Raw genomic sequence first — 17,500 nt, 5'->3', positions numbered from 1 at the left:
CCAAACCCTGCTTAGCTTCCGAGATCAGACGAGATCGGGCGTTCTCAGGGTAGTGTGACCGTAAGCCATTGCAGAGCTCTCATCAAGACTACTTATGCAACTTCATCTATGTTGGGTTTCAGATAACAAACTAGTAATGTATAACAAGACCATGGTAATGGAAGCAAGAGGGGAAAAGCTTACAGCACCTGGTATTCCCAGGTGGTCTCCCATCCAAGTACTAACCAGGCCAAACCCTGCTTAGCTTCCGAGATCAGACGAGATCGGGCGTTCTCAGGGTAGTGTGACCGTAAGCCATTGCAGAGCTCTCATCAAGACTACTTATGCAACTTCATCTATGTTGGGTTTCAGATAACAAACTAGTAATGTATAACAAGACCATGGTAATGGAAGCAAGAGGGGAAAAGCAAACAGCACCTGGTATTCCCAGGTGGTCTCCCATCCAAGTACTAACCAGGCCAAACCCTGCTTAGCTTCCGAGATCAGACGAGATCGGGCGTTCTCAGGGTAGTGTGACCGTAAGCCATTGCAGAGCTCTCATCAAGACTACTTATGCAACTTCATCTATGTTGGGTTTCAGATAACAAACTAGTAATGGATAACAAGACCATGGTAATGGAAGCAAGAGGGGAAAAGCTTACAGCACCTGGTATTCCCAGGTGGTCTCCCATCCAAGTACTAACCAGGCCAAACCCTGCTTAGCTTCCGAGATCAGACGAGATCGGGCGTTCTCAGGGTAGTGTGACCGTAAGCCATTGCAGAGCTCTCATCAAGACTACTTATGCAACTTCATCTATGTTGGGTTTCAGATAACAAACTAGTAATGTATAACAAGACCATGGTAATGGAAGCAAGAGGGGAAAAGCTTACAGCACCTGGTATTCCCAGGTGGTCTCCCATCCAAGTACTAACCAGGCCAAACCCTGCTTAGCTTCCGAGATCAGACGAGATCGGGCGTTCTCAGGGTAGTGTAACCGTAAGCCATTGCAGAGCTCTCATCAAGACTACTTATGCAACTTCATCTATGTTGGGTTTCAGATAACAAACTAGTAATGTATAACAAGACCATGGTAATGGAAGCAAGAGGGGAAAAGCTTACAGCACCTGGTATTCCCAGGTGGTCTCCCATCCAAGTACTAACCAGGCCAAACCCTGCTTAGCTTCCGAGATCAGACGAGATCGGGCGTTCTCAGGGTAGTGTGACCGTAAGCCATTGCAGAGCTCTCATCAAGACTACTTATGCAACTTCATCTATGTTGGGTTTCAGATAACAAACTAGTAATGTATAACAAGACCATGGTAATGGAAGCAAGAGGGGAAAAGCTTACAGCACCTGGTATTCCCAGGTGGTCTCCCATCCAAGTACTAACCAGGCCAAACCCTGCTTAGCTTCCGAGACCAGACGAGATCGGGCGTTCTCAGGGTAGTGTGACCGTAAGCCATTGCAGAGCTCTCATCAAGACTACTTATGCAACTTCATCTATGTTGGGTTTCAGATAACAAACTAGTAATGTATAACAAGACCATGGTAATGGAAGCAAGAGGGGAAAAGCTTACAGCACCTGGTATTCCCAGGTGGTCTCCCATCCAAGTACTAACCAGGCCAAACCCTGCTTAGCTTCCGAGATCAGACGAGATCGGGCGTTCTCAGGGTAGTGTGACCGTAAGCCATTGCAGAGCTCTCATCAAGACTACTTATGCAACTTCATCTATGTTGGGTTTCAGATAACAAACTAGTAATGTATAACAAGACCATGGTAATGGAAGCAAGAGGGGAAAAGCTTACAGCACCTGGTATTCCCAGGTGGTCTCCCATCCAAGTACTAACCAGGCCAAACCCTGCTTAGCTTCCGAGATCAGACGAGATCGGGCGTTCTCAGGGTAGTGTGACCGTAAGCCATTGCAGAGCTCTCATCAAGACTACTTATGCAACTTCATCTATGTTGGGTTTCAGATAACAAACTAGTAATGTATAAGAAGACCATGGTAATGGAAGCAAGAGGGGAAAAGCTTACAGCACCTGGTATTCCCAGGTGGTCTCCCATCCAAGTACTAACCAGGCCAAACCCTGCTTAGCTTCCGAGATCAGACGAGATCGGGCGTTCTCAGGCTAGTGTGACCGTAAGCCATTGCAGAGCTCTCATCAAGACTACTTATGCAACTTCATCTATGTTGGGTTTCAAATAACAAACTAGTAATGTATAACAAGACCATGGTAATGGAAGCAAGAGGGGAAAAGCTTACAGCACCTGGTATTCCCAGGTGGTCTCCCATCCAAGTACTAACCAGGCCAAACCCTGCTTAGCTTCCGAGATCAGACGAGATCGGGCGTTCTCAGGGTAGTGTGACCGTAAGCCATTGCAGAGCTCTCATCAAGACTACTTATGCAACTTCATCTATGTTGGGTTTCAGATAACAAACTAGTAATGTATAACAAGACCATGGTAATGGAAGCAAGAGGGGAAAAGCTTACAGCACCTGGTATTCCCAGGTGGTCTCCCATCCAAGTACTAACCAGGCCAAACCCTGCTTAGCTTCCGAGATCAGACGAGATCGGGCGTTCTCAGGGTAGTGTGACCGTAAGCCATTGCAGAGCTCTCATCAAGACTACTTATGCAACTTCATCTATGTTGGGTTTCAGATAACAAACTAGTAATGTATAACAAGACCATGGTAATGGAAGCAAGAGGGGAAAAGCTTACAGCACCTGGTATTCCCAGGTGGTCTCCCATCCAAGTACTAACCAGGCCAAACCCTGCTTAGCTTCTGAGATCAGACGAGATCGGGCGTTCTCAGGGTAGTGTGACCGTAAGCCATTGCAGAGCTCTCATCAAGACTACTTATGCAACTTCATCTATGTTGGGTTTCAAATAACAAACTAGTAATGTATAACAAGACCATGGTAATGGAAGCAAGAGGGGAAAAGCTTACAGCACCTGGTATTCCCAGGTGGTCTCCCATCCAAGTACTAACCAGGCCAAACCCTGCTTAGCTTCTGAGATCAGACGAGATCGGGCGTTCTCAGGGTAGTGTGACCGTAAGCCATTGCAGCGCTCTCATCAAGACTACTTATGCAACTTAATCTATGTTGGGTTTCAGATAACAAACTAGTAATGTATAACAAGACCATGGTAATGGAAGCAAGAGGGGAAAAGCTTACAGCACCTGGTATTCCCAGGTGGTCTCCCATCCAAGTACTAACCAGGCCAAACCCTGCTTAGCTTCCGAGATCAGACGAGATCGGGCGTTCTCAGGGTAGTGTGACCGTAAGCCATTGCAGAGCTCTCATCAAGACTACTTATGCAACTTCATCTATGTTGGGTTTCAGATAACAAACTAGTAATGTATAACAAGACCATGGTAATGGAAGCAAGAGGGGAAAAGCTTACAGCACCTGGTATTCCCAGGTGGTCTCCCATCCAAGTACTAACCAGGCCAAACCCTGCTTAGCTTCCGAGATCAGACGAGATCGGGCGTTCTCAGGGTAGTGTGACCGTAAGCCATTGCAGAGCTCTCATCAAGACTACTTATGCAACTTCGTCTATGTTGGGTTTCAGATAACAAACTAGTAATCTATAACAAGACCATGGTAATGGAAGCAAGAGGGGAAAAGCTTACAGCACCTGGTATTCCCAGGTGGTCTCCCATCCAAGTACTAATCAGGCCAAACCCTGCTTAGCTTCCGAGATCAGACGAGATCGGGCGTTCTCAGGGTAGTGTGACCGTAAGCCATTGCAGAGCTCTCATCAAGACTACTTATGCAACTTCATCTATGTTGGGTTTCAGATAACAAACTAGTAATGTATAACAAGACCATGGTAATGGAAGCAAGAGGGGAAAAGCTTACAGCACCTGGTATTCCCAGGTGGTCTCCCATCCAAGTACTAACCAGGCCAAACCCTGCTTAGCTTCCGAGATCAGACGAGATCGGGCGTTCTCAGGGTAGTGTGACCGTAAGCCATTGCAGAGCTCTCATCAAGACTACTTATGCAACTTCATCTATGTTGGGTTTCAGATAACAAACTAGTAATGTATAACAAGACCATGGTAATGGAAGCAAGAGGGGAAAAGCTTACAGCACCTGGTATTCCCAGGTGGTCTCCCATCCAAGTACTAACCAGGCCAAACCCTGCTTAGCTTCCGAGATCAGACGAGATCGGGCGTTCTCAGGGTAGTGTGACCGTAAGCCATTGCAGAGCTCTCATCAAGACTACTTATGCAACTTCATCTATGTTGGGTTTCAGATAACAAACTAGTAATCTATAACAAGACCATGGTAATGGAAGCAAGAGGGGAAAAGCTTACAGCACCTGGTATTCCCAGGTGGTCTCCCATCCAAGTACTAATCAGGCCAAACCCTGCTTAGCTTCCGAGATCAGACGAGATCGGGCGTTCTCAGGGTAGTGTGACCGTAAGCCATTGCAGAGCTCTCATCAAGACTACTTATGCAACTTCATCTATGTTGGGTTTCAGATAACAAACTAGTAATGTATAACAAGACCATGGTAATGGAAGCAAGAGGGGAAAAGCTTACAGCACCTGGTATTCCCATGTGGTCTCCCATCCAAGTACTAACCAGGCCAAACCCTGCTTAGCTTCCGAGATCAGACGAGATCGGGCGTTCACAGGGTAGTGTGACCGTAAGCCATTGCAGAGCTCTCATCAAGACTACTGTTGGAAAAGCTTTCTGTTAGCTTTCCTGTTGAATGTTCGTTGATCCAGGGATTCAGTCGACACGGAGATTGAGAATGAACAAGTATGATTTTATTTCAGAATTCTGGAGAAGAACAATTACAGGCATGTATTCTAAGACGTTACCCCAGTTCTTCTGACCTTCGACATTTCTGACTCCATCCTTATACCCTTGGGTGACGTATACCCTTCTGTGACGTACCTTGTTGCTAGGTGGCTTCTAATTTTTATGCTATCTTTCCAAATATGGTATATCATATTGTTTACTTCATTTTTCCAGACTTCTGAGGAACTTGAAAGTTGTCTTAACCTTTGCTTCTGAGAAATAGTAGGTGGTCAACTTCCCTTGCCAAGGTGACAAGGGAGAATCATTTCTCCCCTTTGCGACATGTCTTAAGGTCAACAAGGCACGGTTCCTCTTTAGTTCATACTCTGTTTTATTGATAATAATTTTGCTACATTCTACAGTCAGATTAATTAGTTCTACTAGACCTACAGTAAGATTAATTAGTTAGTATATTTTAACATAGCTTGAAGCTGCATGTATAATTTTGTTAGACGCAATCTTTAACTGTAAGGCTAGAAAATGTATGTTTTTACTGGTGTGTTAATCCGGCTCTCTTGTTGCTGACCTTTCCTAGAACGTAGGCGGAAAAGAGGAACTCCTCTAGAGCCCAGGAGTAAAAGAGGAACTCTTTTAGTCTGCTAGCCTCTGTAACCTCAAGATGTTTACCAGTAAGACGAGGAAGCGTGCTTTCTCGGTTGGGCCATTCAAATGTCAGAGACACACACACAAGTCATTGCTGTTTTAATATGAGAAGCATTTAGTGATTCAATTAATCAAATATAAAAATATGAAATGATTCAATTAATCAAGTATAAAAATATAAAATGTAAAATGTATACGTGTGGATTAGTGGCTAATTCTTGATTCAGTAATTAATGATTAGTAGAGTATAGATTTGTAGCTTTCATAGATCTATTTGTGTAATATATATTTTAGATTCATAGGTTAAGGCAAATATGTGTTTTAATCATTAGGTAAGCATTAGGTTAAGGTTTTAGCAAGCATGATTATCTTAAGCTAAGCTTGTTATTTTATAATCTTCCACAATTCCCCCTTTTGGCCTGTCCTAAGACAGGTCAACACTAAGCGTGAAGTCTCCGGAGCCCCCGTTGTCCTCTAGGCTATCCTCCAACAATGACATCATATATTCAGGTGGCCGTTGTTTGTCGTCAAACATTTTCACAATGGTACGCTCTATTAGGGTTCGTAAGCAAGGAATACAGCAGCATCCGCATGTTACTAAGATGGCCACAAATATTGCAAGAGCAGAGGCCAGTGATAAAAACACTGCCTTCCATTGGCCAAAAGTTCTATCTAACCAATTGGTAAGCGGATTGTTGATCCCTGTATTCTCTGTCATTTCCTTCGAGAGTGCCTTAAGGGCGTCTAACGCTTTAGTTACGGACCCATCTGGTGCAGTGTTGTTAGGAATGACGGTGCAGCACTCGGTTTTAGACTCAGTTCTAATCATGTGACATACCCCTCCTTTTTCTGCTAATAACATGTCCAGAGCTATCCTATTTTGAATGGTCATCAGGGACGTAGCGGACAATTGGGATGCTAAGCCTGATACCGCCAGACCAGTAATGTTAGCCAATCTCATTACCTGATAATTTACGTAATTAATTCTATCAACATTTTTATTGGGAGTAATCCATATTAAGATACTTTCAAATCCAGCTGAAACCTGGTCCACTAATTTATGTTCGTCTGGAACGCCCCTTGGAACCCCAATAGAGTCTATATATGTGGGTGTGTTTTTAGTAAGATCGAATGAAACGTCACGTCTACTTCTGGATCCTGGTAGTGTAGGTTTCCCTGTACTGGGACCAAATAGGGTAATTGGAGATAACAGTCTAACCATAGCACACAGGCCCTTGCTCCATATCGGGAGTCTCAGCAACAATGTGGAACCACCACAATAATAGTACAGTCCCGCCCTGGCCCAATCGCCAACCGAATTGTTAGATGTATCAGTAAAAATAGTATGACACCAAGATGATTGTATTTCCCCCAGAAGTTGAGGCGGATGGGTAACATTGCCCTTAGTGCGTCTGAAGCAAGTAAAATTGCCAGTCTTCGGGACTTGGAAGGGACCTGAGCCTGTGTTATTAGGAATTACTGGAAAAATGGTTGAGAGCGTGGTGCAGTTAGGTGGAGTAGCCATACGAGTCAGTTGAATTAAACAGCCGAACCCTATCGGATCAGTTTTTGGATATAGTGGGGCCGTACTTAAATATAATGGGGGTCTAGCTTCTGCACATGCCACGCAGCCTTCCATCCCGGCCTCCCGAGCCTGACCCGCTATCCAGGTCAGCCACAAATTGTCATTACTGTACCCCATAGTTAGCCTTAGTATGTCCTCGGGTGTCCATGTCGAGTAGTCTGAACCTACCAATGTTGGTACTGCACCGTCAGGGGTAGTAGAGTTCTCGTTCGGTGGTGGGGTTGCCCCTGCTGTGGGCAAATGCTTTGGGGGTGTGTTTAACACTCTGACCTTTAACATACCTAATGGATCTGTTCCCGTAATTGATACCCCTAATGTCAAATAGATGGTAGTCTCACGCATATTGATCCAATGTATAGACAATGTGATTGGGTTTTGGACTCCGGATTTGTCTCGTTGTAGCCTGATACGCTTCAAATTAAAATACATGGTGTTGGATACCATCTCATAAATGCCATTAGACGAGCAACCAGCGGTGCTAAGGAAAACATTCGCAGAGTTTGGACATAGTTCGATAGTCTTGAGCCATTGTGCCTGTCCTGTCGCGCACTGTTCATTAGCGTATTTCGAGTAGCACAGATATATGGGATAGCCCTGCCATGTCGAATTCTTGCCCTTACAGTTAATTACCTCACATAGGTCGAAATTGTATGCTGTTTTAGTATTTATCACATATTCTATATTAATTCCTTTAAACTTCTTCACACATGCGTTTTGGTTATCTGTTGAGCGTTTAGTCCTGTGAAAGTTATTATGACAAGAACGGGCCTTATTTGTGGTGTAGTTAGGTGTAGAGTTTGTAGCTGTCGTGCCATTGTTGTTACTAGTTGGTTCAGCCTTTCTCCGGATCGCTATTTCTACACAGATCATGCCAACCACCACTATTGCCACCACTATTACCAATAGTGCTTTCAACCATGTTGGAATCAATCCCATCTGTAGATTTAACCAGCTTAGTCTAGGTTCAGTTCTTCCCCCACCCCGTCGGCCATACCATGCCATAGCAAAAAACAAGTGTGTTCCCCCTAATGAGTAAATAGTTGATTATAGACCTATATGTATATGTGTAAAGGTGTAAAAGTTCAGTTCTTCAACTCCCCAGGGAGTCTCAAGGTGGTAGTTTAGATGGCGCAGGTGCAGGTTGGTGCCCTGGGTAGCACTGGTTGATCTGCGCTGGAGGCGAGGGGTAGACTGCCCTCAACGTGCCCCTGGCCTCAGGGGATTATTCTGCCCCTATGTTGGTTGAGGCCTCCTTTTCTGCCTCTTCTGATCGGGTTATCTTGACTTGTGGTTGATCAGCAGGCCGACACTGGGAGAGATGATACCAGGAGGTGCCTTTGCCGTCCAGCCGGACTGCGTGGCTTGTCCTCTCCGCCACCCGGAATGGGCCTGTCCACCTGGGTTCCGACCACTTCCGCTTTATGACTCTCAGGTATACCCACGGAGTTATGGCCAACTCGGGGGGGTTGTCCTCCTCTGGGGTCTGCTCCCGTGTGTTCTGTACCTGCACAGAAAAAGCTTCACATACAGCTTTTAACTTATTGAACACTCGTAACCTTGGTTGGCAGTGCCATGAGGTAGTTCTGATGGGGCTTTTAGTGCAGTCTGCGGCCCCGGGAATGCTACGCCTCTGACCAGCTCAAATGGGGAGAAGCCTGTGCTTCTGTTCACTGAACTCCTAATGCTGATCAGGGCAATTGGTAAGGCATCAAGCCAATTCATGCCTGTGGTCAGTTTAATTTTTGCTAGTTTGGCCTTCAAATTTTGATTCATCCGCTCCACCTGACCCTGTGAGGCGGGGTGATATACAGAACCATAGCTATGGCGCAAGCCCAACGCTTGCTCCACCCACTGCAGTGTTTTGCTGGTAAAATGCGACCCGTTATCTGAGTGGACTCTCCTAGGAAACCCGTGTTGTGGAATCCAGTGGTTGATCAACATTTTGCAAACTGAGCGAGCATCCTCCTTAAAGGTAGGAATTGCCTCAACCCACCCTGAGTACCTGTCTACCACTACCAAGAGGTACCGGTATTTTCTGATTTGATCAATCATATCCGTATAGTCAATCTGGATGTGCTCACCATGACAACTAGGCAGTGGAAACTTGCCTGGGGCTACCTTAAATGCTTTTGCTACATTTTGAGTGTGGCAAACTTGGCATTGACTGATGAAATCTACTGCCAGGGGCAGCATAAATGGGTGCCACCATTGTTTCAAATTCCTCATCATTTGCAGTTTTCCTACATGTGCTACAGTGTGTGCCTCTTCTAGGACTGCTCTGGCTAGTGACATAGGTAAGACTGGTCGCCCTGTTTTCGATACCCAAACTTGGCTATCTGAGCTTGCTCCCTTGGCTAACCACATTGACTTTTCCTCTGGGGTTGCTTTATCCTGAATCTGCCTCAGTTCGTCCCCTGTAGGTATCGGCTCCCAAGGGACATTTGAGTCCAATATCATCATGTTACCGGGCTCCGTATAACCAGCTGCCTTTTTTGCTGCTTTGTCTGCTGCATCATTTCCTCTGCTCACTAGGGTGTCCCCCTTTTGGTGTCCTTTGCATTTTACAATAGCTACCTTTGTAGGTTTGTGTATTGCAGCTTCTAGCTTCATCAGTTCTGACTGATGTTTTACAGGTTTCCCTGAGCTTGTTACATATCCTGCCGGTTTCCAGTGTGGAATGTCTACATGTGCTGCTGAAACTACCCACGCAGAATCGCTGTAAATAGTCACCTCTCTACCCTCAGCTAGTTCTAGTGCTGCAATTACTGCTAGCAACTCAGCTTTTTGTGCTGAAGGGTTTTGTTTTACCTCTTTTGCTGCTACAGTCCAGAACTCATCTGTTTCCCCTGTGGTTTCTTGAACCACCGCATATCCTGCCCTTATTTCACCTGTGTCTGCTCTGTACCCGCACCCATCAGTCCACAGGTTCCAGGAGCCTGGAATTGGTGTGGCTAGTAAGTCTGGTCTCACTTTTTCCTGTGTTGCTACCTTTTCTGCACACTCGTGAGGTGGACCTTCTAGCATTCCTTCTGCCATGTTGACTCCTTGGTGTGTGTATGTGATGTGTGGTGCTGTCAGAACTTTATGAATTCGTCTCTGTCTTAGAGGAGTGAGGGTGAACATCTGTGAGTTTATATATGCTACCACGCCATGTGTTGTTAGTATGTGCAGTGGGTATCCTGCTACCAGGTGTGCAGTTTTTTGAACGAGCTTCGTCAGTCCTGCTACATGTCTGGTGCATTGCGGTTGTCTTTTCTCAATCAAGTCAAGTGGGATGCTTAAATACATAAGTACTGCTCTCCCTTCCTCCTTTTTCTGAAAAAGTACACCATTAACCAATGTGTCTGTTTCAGAAACATCCAGAAAAAATGGAAGAGAGTAGTCAGGTCTAGATAGGTCAGCTGCAGTCGCTAAAGCTTGTTTTACAGCAATGAAAGCCTGCTCTGCTTCTACTGTCCAGGAAAGTACCCCACTAAGGTTTCTCATGCCCAAGGATTTCACCATGTCTCTCAGTGGTTGCGTTTGTCCTACAAAGTCAGGAATGTATTGTCTGCTGTAGCCAGCTAGGCCCAAAAATGTCAACATATCCCTAACCGTAATTGGTTTAGTGTGTGACAGAATTGTAGATCTGTGTGAGGCGGACATGCCTGTTGAGCCCTGTGTGACCACTCTCCCCAGAAAAGTTACCCGTGTTCTACAACATTGCAACTTACTCCTAGAGACTTTGTACCCTGCATTGGCCAAACATTCCAGCACTGCTTTTGTGGCGTTTAAGCACGTCTCTGGCGTTGTGCCGCCAACCAGTAAGTCATCGACATACTGAGAAAGAATGGAGCCTTCAGGAAGGTTACAAGAGTCCAAACTACGTCTAAGAGCTTGATTGAACAATCCCGGGCTCAGGGCAAAGCCCTGTGGCAATCTACTGTATCGATACTGAATACCCCTGTGTGTAAATGCACATACGTCCCTACAGTGCTCAGCCAATGGTACACAAAAGAAAGCATTAGCCAAATCGATACAAGTAAACCATTTCATGTCTGGACCTAGTTCTGATAGTGTTGTGTAAGGGTTTGGGACTGGTATGGTGCTAGTAGCTAGTGCCGCATTTATAGCTCTCAGATCATGTGCCATACGGTATTGACCAGGTTCTTTTTTAGGTACTGGCAAAATTGGAGTATTCCAATCGGATTGGCATTGCTCCAGTACCCCGGCCTGTAAGAGTGCCTGAATGGTTTTGTCCAATGAGGCCATAGCCTCCGGTTTGTGTCTATATTGTGGTACCCAAATTGGTTCAGGTGTGGCCATGTTAAATGATACCTGGGGCTGATCCACAAAACCTACATCATCTGGACCCTGTGACCACAAAACATCCGGTAGAGATTCCAGCATGGCAATGGAGTCTGGGTGGTCAGAATCTTCACAGCCATGATGGCGTGGCAGGAGCTGGTGCTCCATTGTAACAGTTTCAATGTTAGTAGCTCTGATGTGATATGTGTTTGTGCTTATGGAAAACATCACATCAGGGATCTGAGTTTGTACCCAATCTGTAGCCGCATTTGCACGTTTGACCATGGGTCCTAATTGCTTAGCCTCATGTTTAGGGTGTAGAGCCAGTGACATGTGTGGTGCTGCAGTCTCATCCATTTTGTACCAGCTGTACTGCTGTGGTGTCAAAGTAACAGGAGCTGCCACTCCTTCAGGACCACAATACAGGCCATTAGTTTGGACCTCCCACTGTGTATCTTGCAATTCAGATTGGAAGGTGTCATAATATGTAATGTCTCCCCCTACGTCATAGAACAGGGTAACGTGGTACGGGTCGGCAGGCGGGGCATAGGGTGCCAATGCTCTGATCCACGGTGCCCATTGCTGAAAGAGTTCAAGAGTTTGTGGTGTGTGGGGTTGGTCATCATTCAACAGTCCCCAGTATATGTCCACAGTCTCGTCTTGACCAGTCTGCAAGAGATACATGCCCTCGGTGTATCCAGAAAGTCTTATGCGTTGCTGCCCGCTTAGCCATGTCAGCGTCAGGCCATCAGGTGAACACAAAATGGAAACACCCATTTTCATCAATAAGTCTCTACCACAAATGTTCAGTGGTGCTTGAGGTGCAATCAGAAAGGAGTGTAAGACAGTCTGTATGTCGTTGTGCACCTGGAGTGGTTTGGTCTTTGGCAGTGAAGTTGAAGTCCCCGAGAAGCCCCTGACCTGCACGGATTGGTTGCTCATCATGTTGGCTGGTAGTGCAGTTGTCAATGTAGACCATGTAGCCCCGTATCCACCAGGAAAGGGATCTCAAGGGTACCGACGGTCAGTGACAGCATGGGTTCTGCCATTCCCATGCTGTGCTGGTGCTCCTCTGGGCCCCGTCATTGTCCACCCCAGGGCTCCATGCTGTATTGTCCAGCTGGAGGTTGTCCTGGTGCTGCATGGTGGTTGGGTGCCCAGTGGGTCTGGGTTGGTGGTGCCGCCGTGCCAAGTGCCACATGTTGATTGGGTGTCCATTGAGGCTGGAATGGTGGACGGTACGTGCCTTGTGCCGAATTCTGCATCGACATCCAATGGGGCTGGGTTGGAAGAGCAGTAGTGCACTGTGCTGCCCAATGATCAAATTTACCGCATCTGAAACAGGCACGTGAAACAGGTGGGCCTCTGCCACGCCCCCATCCACGTCCCCGTCCCCTGTTCGCCACATAGGGTCCACTGTAATTGGATTGACCTTGATTAGAATTGGGTTGGGCCAAAGTTGGTTGTGGCAATTGCTGGGGTGGCAGATACTGCTGTTGAGTCTGTTGCACCGGTGGTGCAGCTTGCTGAACAACTGGCAGCATGGTGTCTGTTTTTGGTTTATTCTTAGAATCCTTCACATTTTTTCTAGCTTCTAGTAGCTGAGTTTTCAACAGTTCCAGTTCCATCTGGTTTTTCTGTTTGGCTGCCTCAACCTGCCTATCCTTGTGTTTATTCATATGGAATAGAATATGCCTCACCCATTGGTCATGAGGTTTATCTGGCCCCATATCTGGATCATCCTCAACCTTAACCTTAATGTAATTGGGTAGACCTGATAGAATAGCATTTCTCCACCACAACGCTGTTTGAGGCCTAGAAGGGTGGGTTCCAGCGCTGTTGGTCCAGTCTTCCACCGCCTTGCTGAGATGCTCACCCGGATTGGTCTGATAACTGTCACAGTGGCAGCAGCCCTGGTTGGCCACATGTGTCGCATGACATCAGATATGTTCTGGGAGTACAAATGAAATGGTTCACTGTTGGCAGCGGTTGTAATGAGGGCCTGTCGTTCTAGTTCAGCCACCTCCATGCTGGTGGTTGACCTATTAATTAAATTCCTAAAATCACCCAAAGCCAGGGTGAGTCCTCCCGTTAAGCTATCAAGCTTTCTCAACCAAGGGGCTGCCCCACTAATGAGGGATGGAAGCTGATCAGCTATAGTTTGTGCATCTGTTAATGATAAAGGCACATATTTAGGGTTTCCATTGCCACTAGTTAGCAATGGAAGATTGTTTGCTGGTTGTTCCACATCAGGGAATCTGACAGGGGGTTTAGTATGTCTTGTTGACTGTCTCGGGACATGGTGGTCATCTTGTTCAACTGCGTCAGATAGCTGACGGCGTACCTGCATGGTGGTGTTAAGTAGGTCTCTTGATATGTCTAACAAAGCTCCCACCCTGTCAACCCTTTCATGTAGGGAATCAGTCTCAGTGGAGGTGTCCTCATCCTCACCGTCATAGTCCTCCTGCCTGCCGTCCCAATCATGTGTTTGTGTAAGTCTACTATCCTGTCGTCTGTCCCTATCCCGTTTGTCATGAACCTTGTATTCACGTCTGTTAGTAGCTGCACCTTTATGCTTGTCATGCCCATGTAAGTCTGTGTCATCTATTTCCCCATGTAACTCTGCTGTTATGTTAACCCTACCCCTAGGTGGCGGAATAGGCCCTGTAACGTCTAAGTCCATGTCCAAGTCAGAGTAAGTGGTCATGTTGCTCAGGGATTGGGCGTGGTCTGGACACTCATGCTGCTTGCGATTGCTAAAAGGATCAGTTGGTGTAGAGTCAACAAAAGGCTCTGCTGGCTGAGGTGCTGTAGCATTAATCCTCATTTGAGTAAGCTGTTCATTCAAATCAGCATATGTGTTGTGTGAGGAAGTGTTAGGATGTTCAATAGTGACTCTTCCTGAATTAATAGTAATGACTGGCAGCATGTGAGTAACTGGTGTATTTTTATCAGTCTGCTGAGGTGTGAATGGATTGCGTGGGCTGAGTGTGGTGTGGTATGGTGGGGGCGGAACTGCTGCTTCCTGTTGTGGCTTAGTAGTAGAGTCATTGAGTTCCTGGAGAGCAGTTTCAGAAGTGCTCTGCTCCGCTGGGGGAACTTCCTCCTTTGTGTGTGTAACCATCTCTGGCAAAATGCCCAAAAGGATTCCCCGCAGTACTTTCAGTTCTGCCAATTCACGCTCAGCAGTTTTCAATCTACGTCTCGCCCCTGCCCGTTTTAGTATGCTGACTGTACTGAAAGTCTTGCGCGCCTTTTTCACTGTGTCAGTTTTACAGATAAGCATATAGTTGAAAACACCCATTAGGGAGACACCCTCAGTTACACAGCCTCCCTCTTGTTCTCTGGTCCATGCCTCAACATTCAGTTTAAGGGTCTTAGCCAAAAGATCCTCCCTCTTTTTACTCCCAGTAAACTCCCCTACTGCGTTAGCTAAACCTGCAATCTGACCTGCAAGAGATTTCCACTGCCAATTGCCTGGGCCGAATTTATTATCAAATTCTATACCAGGGTCTATATTTGCCATGTTTTGATCAAGACTGGACTCACCTGTTTTGGTCTTTGGTTCTACTGATCAACTCAAGCGTGTTTTGTTAGCACCGTTAGGTTTCCACACGCGAGGATTTTCGAACTAGTTGTCCAAACGAAGCTCCAAGTCAGACAATCAGCACATAAGCAAAGGAAACAGAAAAAGAACAAGAAATTCCGATTAGGATCTCTATATTTACACTTTATATTTAACAAAAATGTATAGGAAGGTATGGTGGGTTTAATACGGATTGCACTATATCAGGAACTATCACTCCGGTACAGGAGGAGTCAATGATGAGTCCCCTCTCAATTGGCGTAGCAAAGTAGGTAGTTATCAAAAATATAGCCACCTGATGTTCCTGAACACGTGCAGAATAAATCACTGTACTATTTGGAGCAAGAGACAAATGTTCAACTATTCCCTGTATCTGGCTCTCAGTAGGTGTATGAATCACATCTTCTTCTTTGTAAATAATGGCATAATTCAATATATCCTGTTTAAAAATGGGGTTTGTTTCTACAAACCATGCCCATTCCTCAATCATTATGCATTGTACTGTATGCCATATCACTGTGTACAAAAAATTATTCCCAACAATACTCAAATGTAACAAAAGAGGAGATGCACTATGTCAAAACCAAACAACAATTTTGCTACTAAAGTAGCAACAAAAACAACGCAACCCCTTTTACTGTGTCTATTCAGTCACCATCTCATCACTATCGCTGCTGCTATCAGTACTGTCACTGCTGTCACTCCCCAGAAAATGAATGGTCGAGAAAGGTGGGTTTAACACAGACTGAACATCACTGTCAATCATTAATACTGACTCACACGTTGAGTATACCGCAATGCCGTTCGGATGGTCAACTGCGAAGAATGTAGTAATTTTAAAAAGGGCGTCCTTTCCCACCGTTAACCGCACAGAGTGAATTATTCTACTTGTAGGAAGAAGCTGCAAATTCTGAGTAATTAGAAAACGTTCCTGTGGGGTGCATACAGTACTTGAACCATCTGTACTATCAATCAAAGCATTTTCTCTTATCTCAGGGCGGATAATGTCATGGCCATCTAACACCCATACCCAGTGTTCAGTCATTATCAGTTAAACAAGTAAATTACACCCATTGTTCTGTAGAATTGTTAAGTATACTCCAACTATCCTATTTATTTTATATATATATATATTGTATTATTATGTTATTTAACCCCCTGCGCGCACAAATCACATACAACAATTAAATCAACAATTAACACTTGCTTTACCTTAGTTGTACAATACCAATAGCATGTATTTTTATTTTGTTTTTCTTATTTTTATTTAAACTACATACTCTTTCCTACTTTCCTGCTCCTGAGCAGAAAACACTACTGCAGAGTATTTCAGTGCTCGCTCTTTAAACTAAAAACTTAAAATAAAGAAAATAAAAAAGTTTTAAAAATCTCCCAGCAGTTTGTATAACTGTCTGGGTTTAAGGTGGACCACACCTCGGGATGACCCCGTCTTTTCCCAGCAATTATCCCACCTTGATCAGAAGTGGGGGGGGACGCCACCCTCCCGGTCCTTTATTTTATTTAGAATTAACCACTTTCAAGGAACACCACGTCCTAGCCTTTAATCTAACCCAATATGGGCAGATTCGGGTACGCCACCACCCTAGTTTCAATAGCACTGTTATCCTTTTTTATCCTTTAATACCGGTTTCCTTAACATAAAATAGAAGAAAGAGAAGAAGAAAAAAAATTCTAGTTGTTCAATCCAATTTACCAGGACGTTAGCCTACTGGAACCCATCACTCATTCTGTATGTTTTACATAGCCAATATGCAGATTTTTAATAAAAAAGGCAATCTGCTCACCTGTTTAGGATGGGCCCAGAAGAGTGATGAAGTCTGTCAGCTGGTCCTCGCCGGCCGAAACCCTGGATCACGTCGGATGGTCACCAAAATGTTGGAAAAGCTTTCTGTTAGCTTTCCTGTTGAATGTTCGTTGATCCAGGGATTCAGTCGACACGGAGATTGAGAATGAACAAGTATGATTTTATTTCAGAATTCTGGAGAAGAACAATTACAGGCATGTATTCTAAGACGTTACCCCAGTTCTTCTGACCTTCGACATTTCTGACTCCATCCTTATACCCTTGGGTGACGTATACCCTTCTGTGACGTACCTTGTTGCTAGGTGGCTTCTAATTTTTATGCTATCCTTCCAAATATGGTATATCATATTGTTTACTTCATTTTTCCAGACTTCTGAGGAACTTGAAAGTTGTCTTAACCTTTGCTTCTGAGAAATAGTAGGTGGTCAACTTCCCTTGCCAAGGTGACAAGGGAGAATCATTTCTCCCCTTTGCGACATGTCTTAAGGTCAACAAGGCACGGTTCCTCTTTAGTTCATACTCTGTTTTATTGATAATAATTTTGCTACATTCTACAGTCAGATTAATTAGTTCTACTAGACCTACAGTAAGATTAATTAGTTAGTATATTTTAACATAGCTTGAAGCTGCATGTATAATTTTGTTAGACGCAATCTTTAACTGTAAGGCTAGAAAATGTATGTTTTTACTGGTGTGTTAATCCGGCTCTCTTGTTGCTGACCTTTCCTAGAACGTAGGCGGAAAAGAGGAACTCCTCTAGAGCCCAGGAGTAAAAGAGGAACTCTTTTAGTCTGCTAGCCTCTGTAACCTCAAGAT

General features: G+C 45.1%; 1 protein-coding gene and 21 non-coding genes across 22 annotated transcripts in view; all 22 read right to left on the bottom strand.

The window, feature by feature from the left end:
* The window catches only part of LOC125797827 (5S ribosomal RNA), a 119-nt gene extending 53 nt beyond the window's left edge, over positions 1 to 66 (bottom strand). The window contains exon 1 of the ribosomal RNA XR_007436649.1: positions 1 to 66. This exon is cut by the window's left edge and continues 53 nt beyond it. This is a non-coding gene — a ribosomal RNA (5S ribosomal RNA).
* A 110-nt stretch (positions 67 to 176) lies between these two features.
* LOC125797826 (5S ribosomal RNA) lies at positions 177 to 295 on the bottom strand. Its single transcript, XR_007436648.1, has one exon. It is a non-coding gene; the product is annotated as a 5S ribosomal RNA (ribosomal RNA).
* Positions 296 to 405: 110 nt separating this feature from the next.
* LOC125797727 (5S ribosomal RNA) lies at positions 406 to 524 on the bottom strand. Its single transcript, XR_007436568.1, has one exon. It is a non-coding gene; the product is annotated as a 5S ribosomal RNA (ribosomal RNA).
* A 110-nt stretch (positions 525 to 634) lies between these two features.
* On the bottom strand, positions 635 to 753 carry LOC125797825 (5S ribosomal RNA). The gene has a single exon (XR_007436647.1). It is a non-coding gene; the product is annotated as a 5S ribosomal RNA (ribosomal RNA).
* A 110-nt stretch (positions 754 to 863) lies between these two features.
* LOC125797658 (5S ribosomal RNA) lies at positions 864 to 982 on the bottom strand. Its single transcript, XR_007436490.1, has one exon. It is a non-coding gene; the product is annotated as a 5S ribosomal RNA (ribosomal RNA).
* A 110-nt stretch (positions 983 to 1,092) lies between these two features.
* Positions 1,093 to 1,211, bottom strand: LOC125797823 (5S ribosomal RNA). Its single transcript, XR_007436646.1, has one exon. It is a non-coding gene; the product is annotated as a 5S ribosomal RNA (ribosomal RNA).
* Positions 1,212 to 1,321: 110 nt separating this feature from the next.
* LOC125797670 (5S ribosomal RNA) lies at positions 1,322 to 1,440 on the bottom strand. Its single transcript, XR_007436504.1, has one exon. It is a non-coding gene; the product is annotated as a 5S ribosomal RNA (ribosomal RNA).
* Positions 1,441 to 1,550: 110 nt separating this feature from the next.
* On the bottom strand, positions 1,551 to 1,669 carry LOC125797822 (5S ribosomal RNA). Its single transcript, XR_007436645.1, has one exon. It is a non-coding gene; the product is annotated as a 5S ribosomal RNA (ribosomal RNA).
* A 110-nt stretch (positions 1,670 to 1,779) lies between these two features.
* Positions 1,780 to 1,898, bottom strand: LOC125797821 (5S ribosomal RNA). The gene has a single exon (XR_007436644.1). It is a non-coding gene; the product is annotated as a 5S ribosomal RNA (ribosomal RNA).
* Positions 1,899 to 2,008: 110 nt separating this feature from the next.
* Positions 2,009 to 2,127, bottom strand: LOC125797716 (5S ribosomal RNA). Its single transcript, XR_007436557.1, has one exon. It is a non-coding gene; the product is annotated as a 5S ribosomal RNA (ribosomal RNA).
* Positions 2,128 to 2,237: 110 nt separating this feature from the next.
* On the bottom strand, positions 2,238 to 2,356 carry LOC125797819 (5S ribosomal RNA). Its single transcript, XR_007436642.1, has one exon. It is a non-coding gene; the product is annotated as a 5S ribosomal RNA (ribosomal RNA).
* A 110-nt stretch (positions 2,357 to 2,466) lies between these two features.
* Positions 2,467 to 2,585, bottom strand: LOC125797818 (5S ribosomal RNA). Its single transcript, XR_007436641.1, has one exon. It is a non-coding gene; the product is annotated as a 5S ribosomal RNA (ribosomal RNA).
* A 110-nt stretch (positions 2,586 to 2,695) lies between these two features.
* Positions 2,696 to 2,814, bottom strand: LOC125797703 (5S ribosomal RNA). The gene has a single exon (XR_007436542.1). It is a non-coding gene; the product is annotated as a 5S ribosomal RNA (ribosomal RNA).
* Positions 2,815 to 2,924: 110 nt separating this feature from the next.
* Positions 2,925 to 3,043, bottom strand: LOC125797702 (5S ribosomal RNA). The gene has a single exon (XR_007436541.1). It is a non-coding gene; the product is annotated as a 5S ribosomal RNA (ribosomal RNA).
* Positions 3,044 to 3,153: 110 nt separating this feature from the next.
* On the bottom strand, positions 3,154 to 3,272 carry LOC125797817 (5S ribosomal RNA). The gene has a single exon (XR_007436640.1). It is a non-coding gene; the product is annotated as a 5S ribosomal RNA (ribosomal RNA).
* A 110-nt stretch (positions 3,273 to 3,382) lies between these two features.
* On the bottom strand, positions 3,383 to 3,501 carry LOC125797816 (5S ribosomal RNA). Its single transcript, XR_007436639.1, has one exon. It is a non-coding gene; the product is annotated as a 5S ribosomal RNA (ribosomal RNA).
* Positions 3,502 to 3,611: 110 nt separating this feature from the next.
* On the bottom strand, positions 3,612 to 3,730 carry LOC125797647 (5S ribosomal RNA). Its single transcript, XR_007436477.1, has one exon. It is a non-coding gene; the product is annotated as a 5S ribosomal RNA (ribosomal RNA).
* A 110-nt stretch (positions 3,731 to 3,840) lies between these two features.
* Positions 3,841 to 3,959, bottom strand: LOC125797815 (5S ribosomal RNA). Its single transcript, XR_007436638.1, has one exon. It is a non-coding gene; the product is annotated as a 5S ribosomal RNA (ribosomal RNA).
* Positions 3,960 to 4,069: 110 nt separating this feature from the next.
* LOC125797814 (5S ribosomal RNA) lies at positions 4,070 to 4,188 on the bottom strand. Its single transcript, XR_007436637.1, has one exon. It is a non-coding gene; the product is annotated as a 5S ribosomal RNA (ribosomal RNA).
* Positions 4,189 to 4,298: 110 nt separating this feature from the next.
* On the bottom strand, positions 4,299 to 4,417 carry LOC125797646 (5S ribosomal RNA). Its single transcript, XR_007436476.1, has one exon. It is a non-coding gene; the product is annotated as a 5S ribosomal RNA (ribosomal RNA).
* A 110-nt stretch (positions 4,418 to 4,527) lies between these two features.
* On the bottom strand, positions 4,528 to 4,646 carry LOC125797656 (5S ribosomal RNA). The gene has a single exon (XR_007436488.1). It is a non-coding gene; the product is annotated as a 5S ribosomal RNA (ribosomal RNA).
* Positions 4,647 to 8,281: 3,635 nt separating this feature from the next.
* LOC125797566 (uncharacterized) lies at positions 8,282 to 12,571 on the bottom strand. The gene is made up of 2 exons (XM_049474097.1): positions 8,534 to 12,571; positions 8,282 to 8,490 (listed from the first exon to the last, which is right to left on the bottom strand). The coding sequence occupies exons 1-2, from the start codon at positions 12,216 to 12,218 to the stop codon at positions 8,282 to 8,284; spliced, it is 3,894 nt and encodes a 1,297-aa protein (XP_049330054.1). The 5' UTR covers positions 12,219 to 12,571.
* Positions 12,572 to 17,500: the final 4,929 nt, after the last annotated feature.

The sequence above is a fragment of the Astyanax mexicanus genome, unplaced genomic scaffold (assembly GCF_023375975.1).
Source record: "Astyanax mexicanus isolate ESR-SI-001 unplaced genomic scaffold, AstMex3_surface scaffold_53, whole genome shotgun sequence".
NCBI lineage: Eukaryota > Metazoa > Chordata > Actinopteri > Characiformes > Acestrorhamphidae > Astyanax > Astyanax mexicanus.
This window is presented reverse-complemented; position numbering and strand designations above follow the sequence as displayed.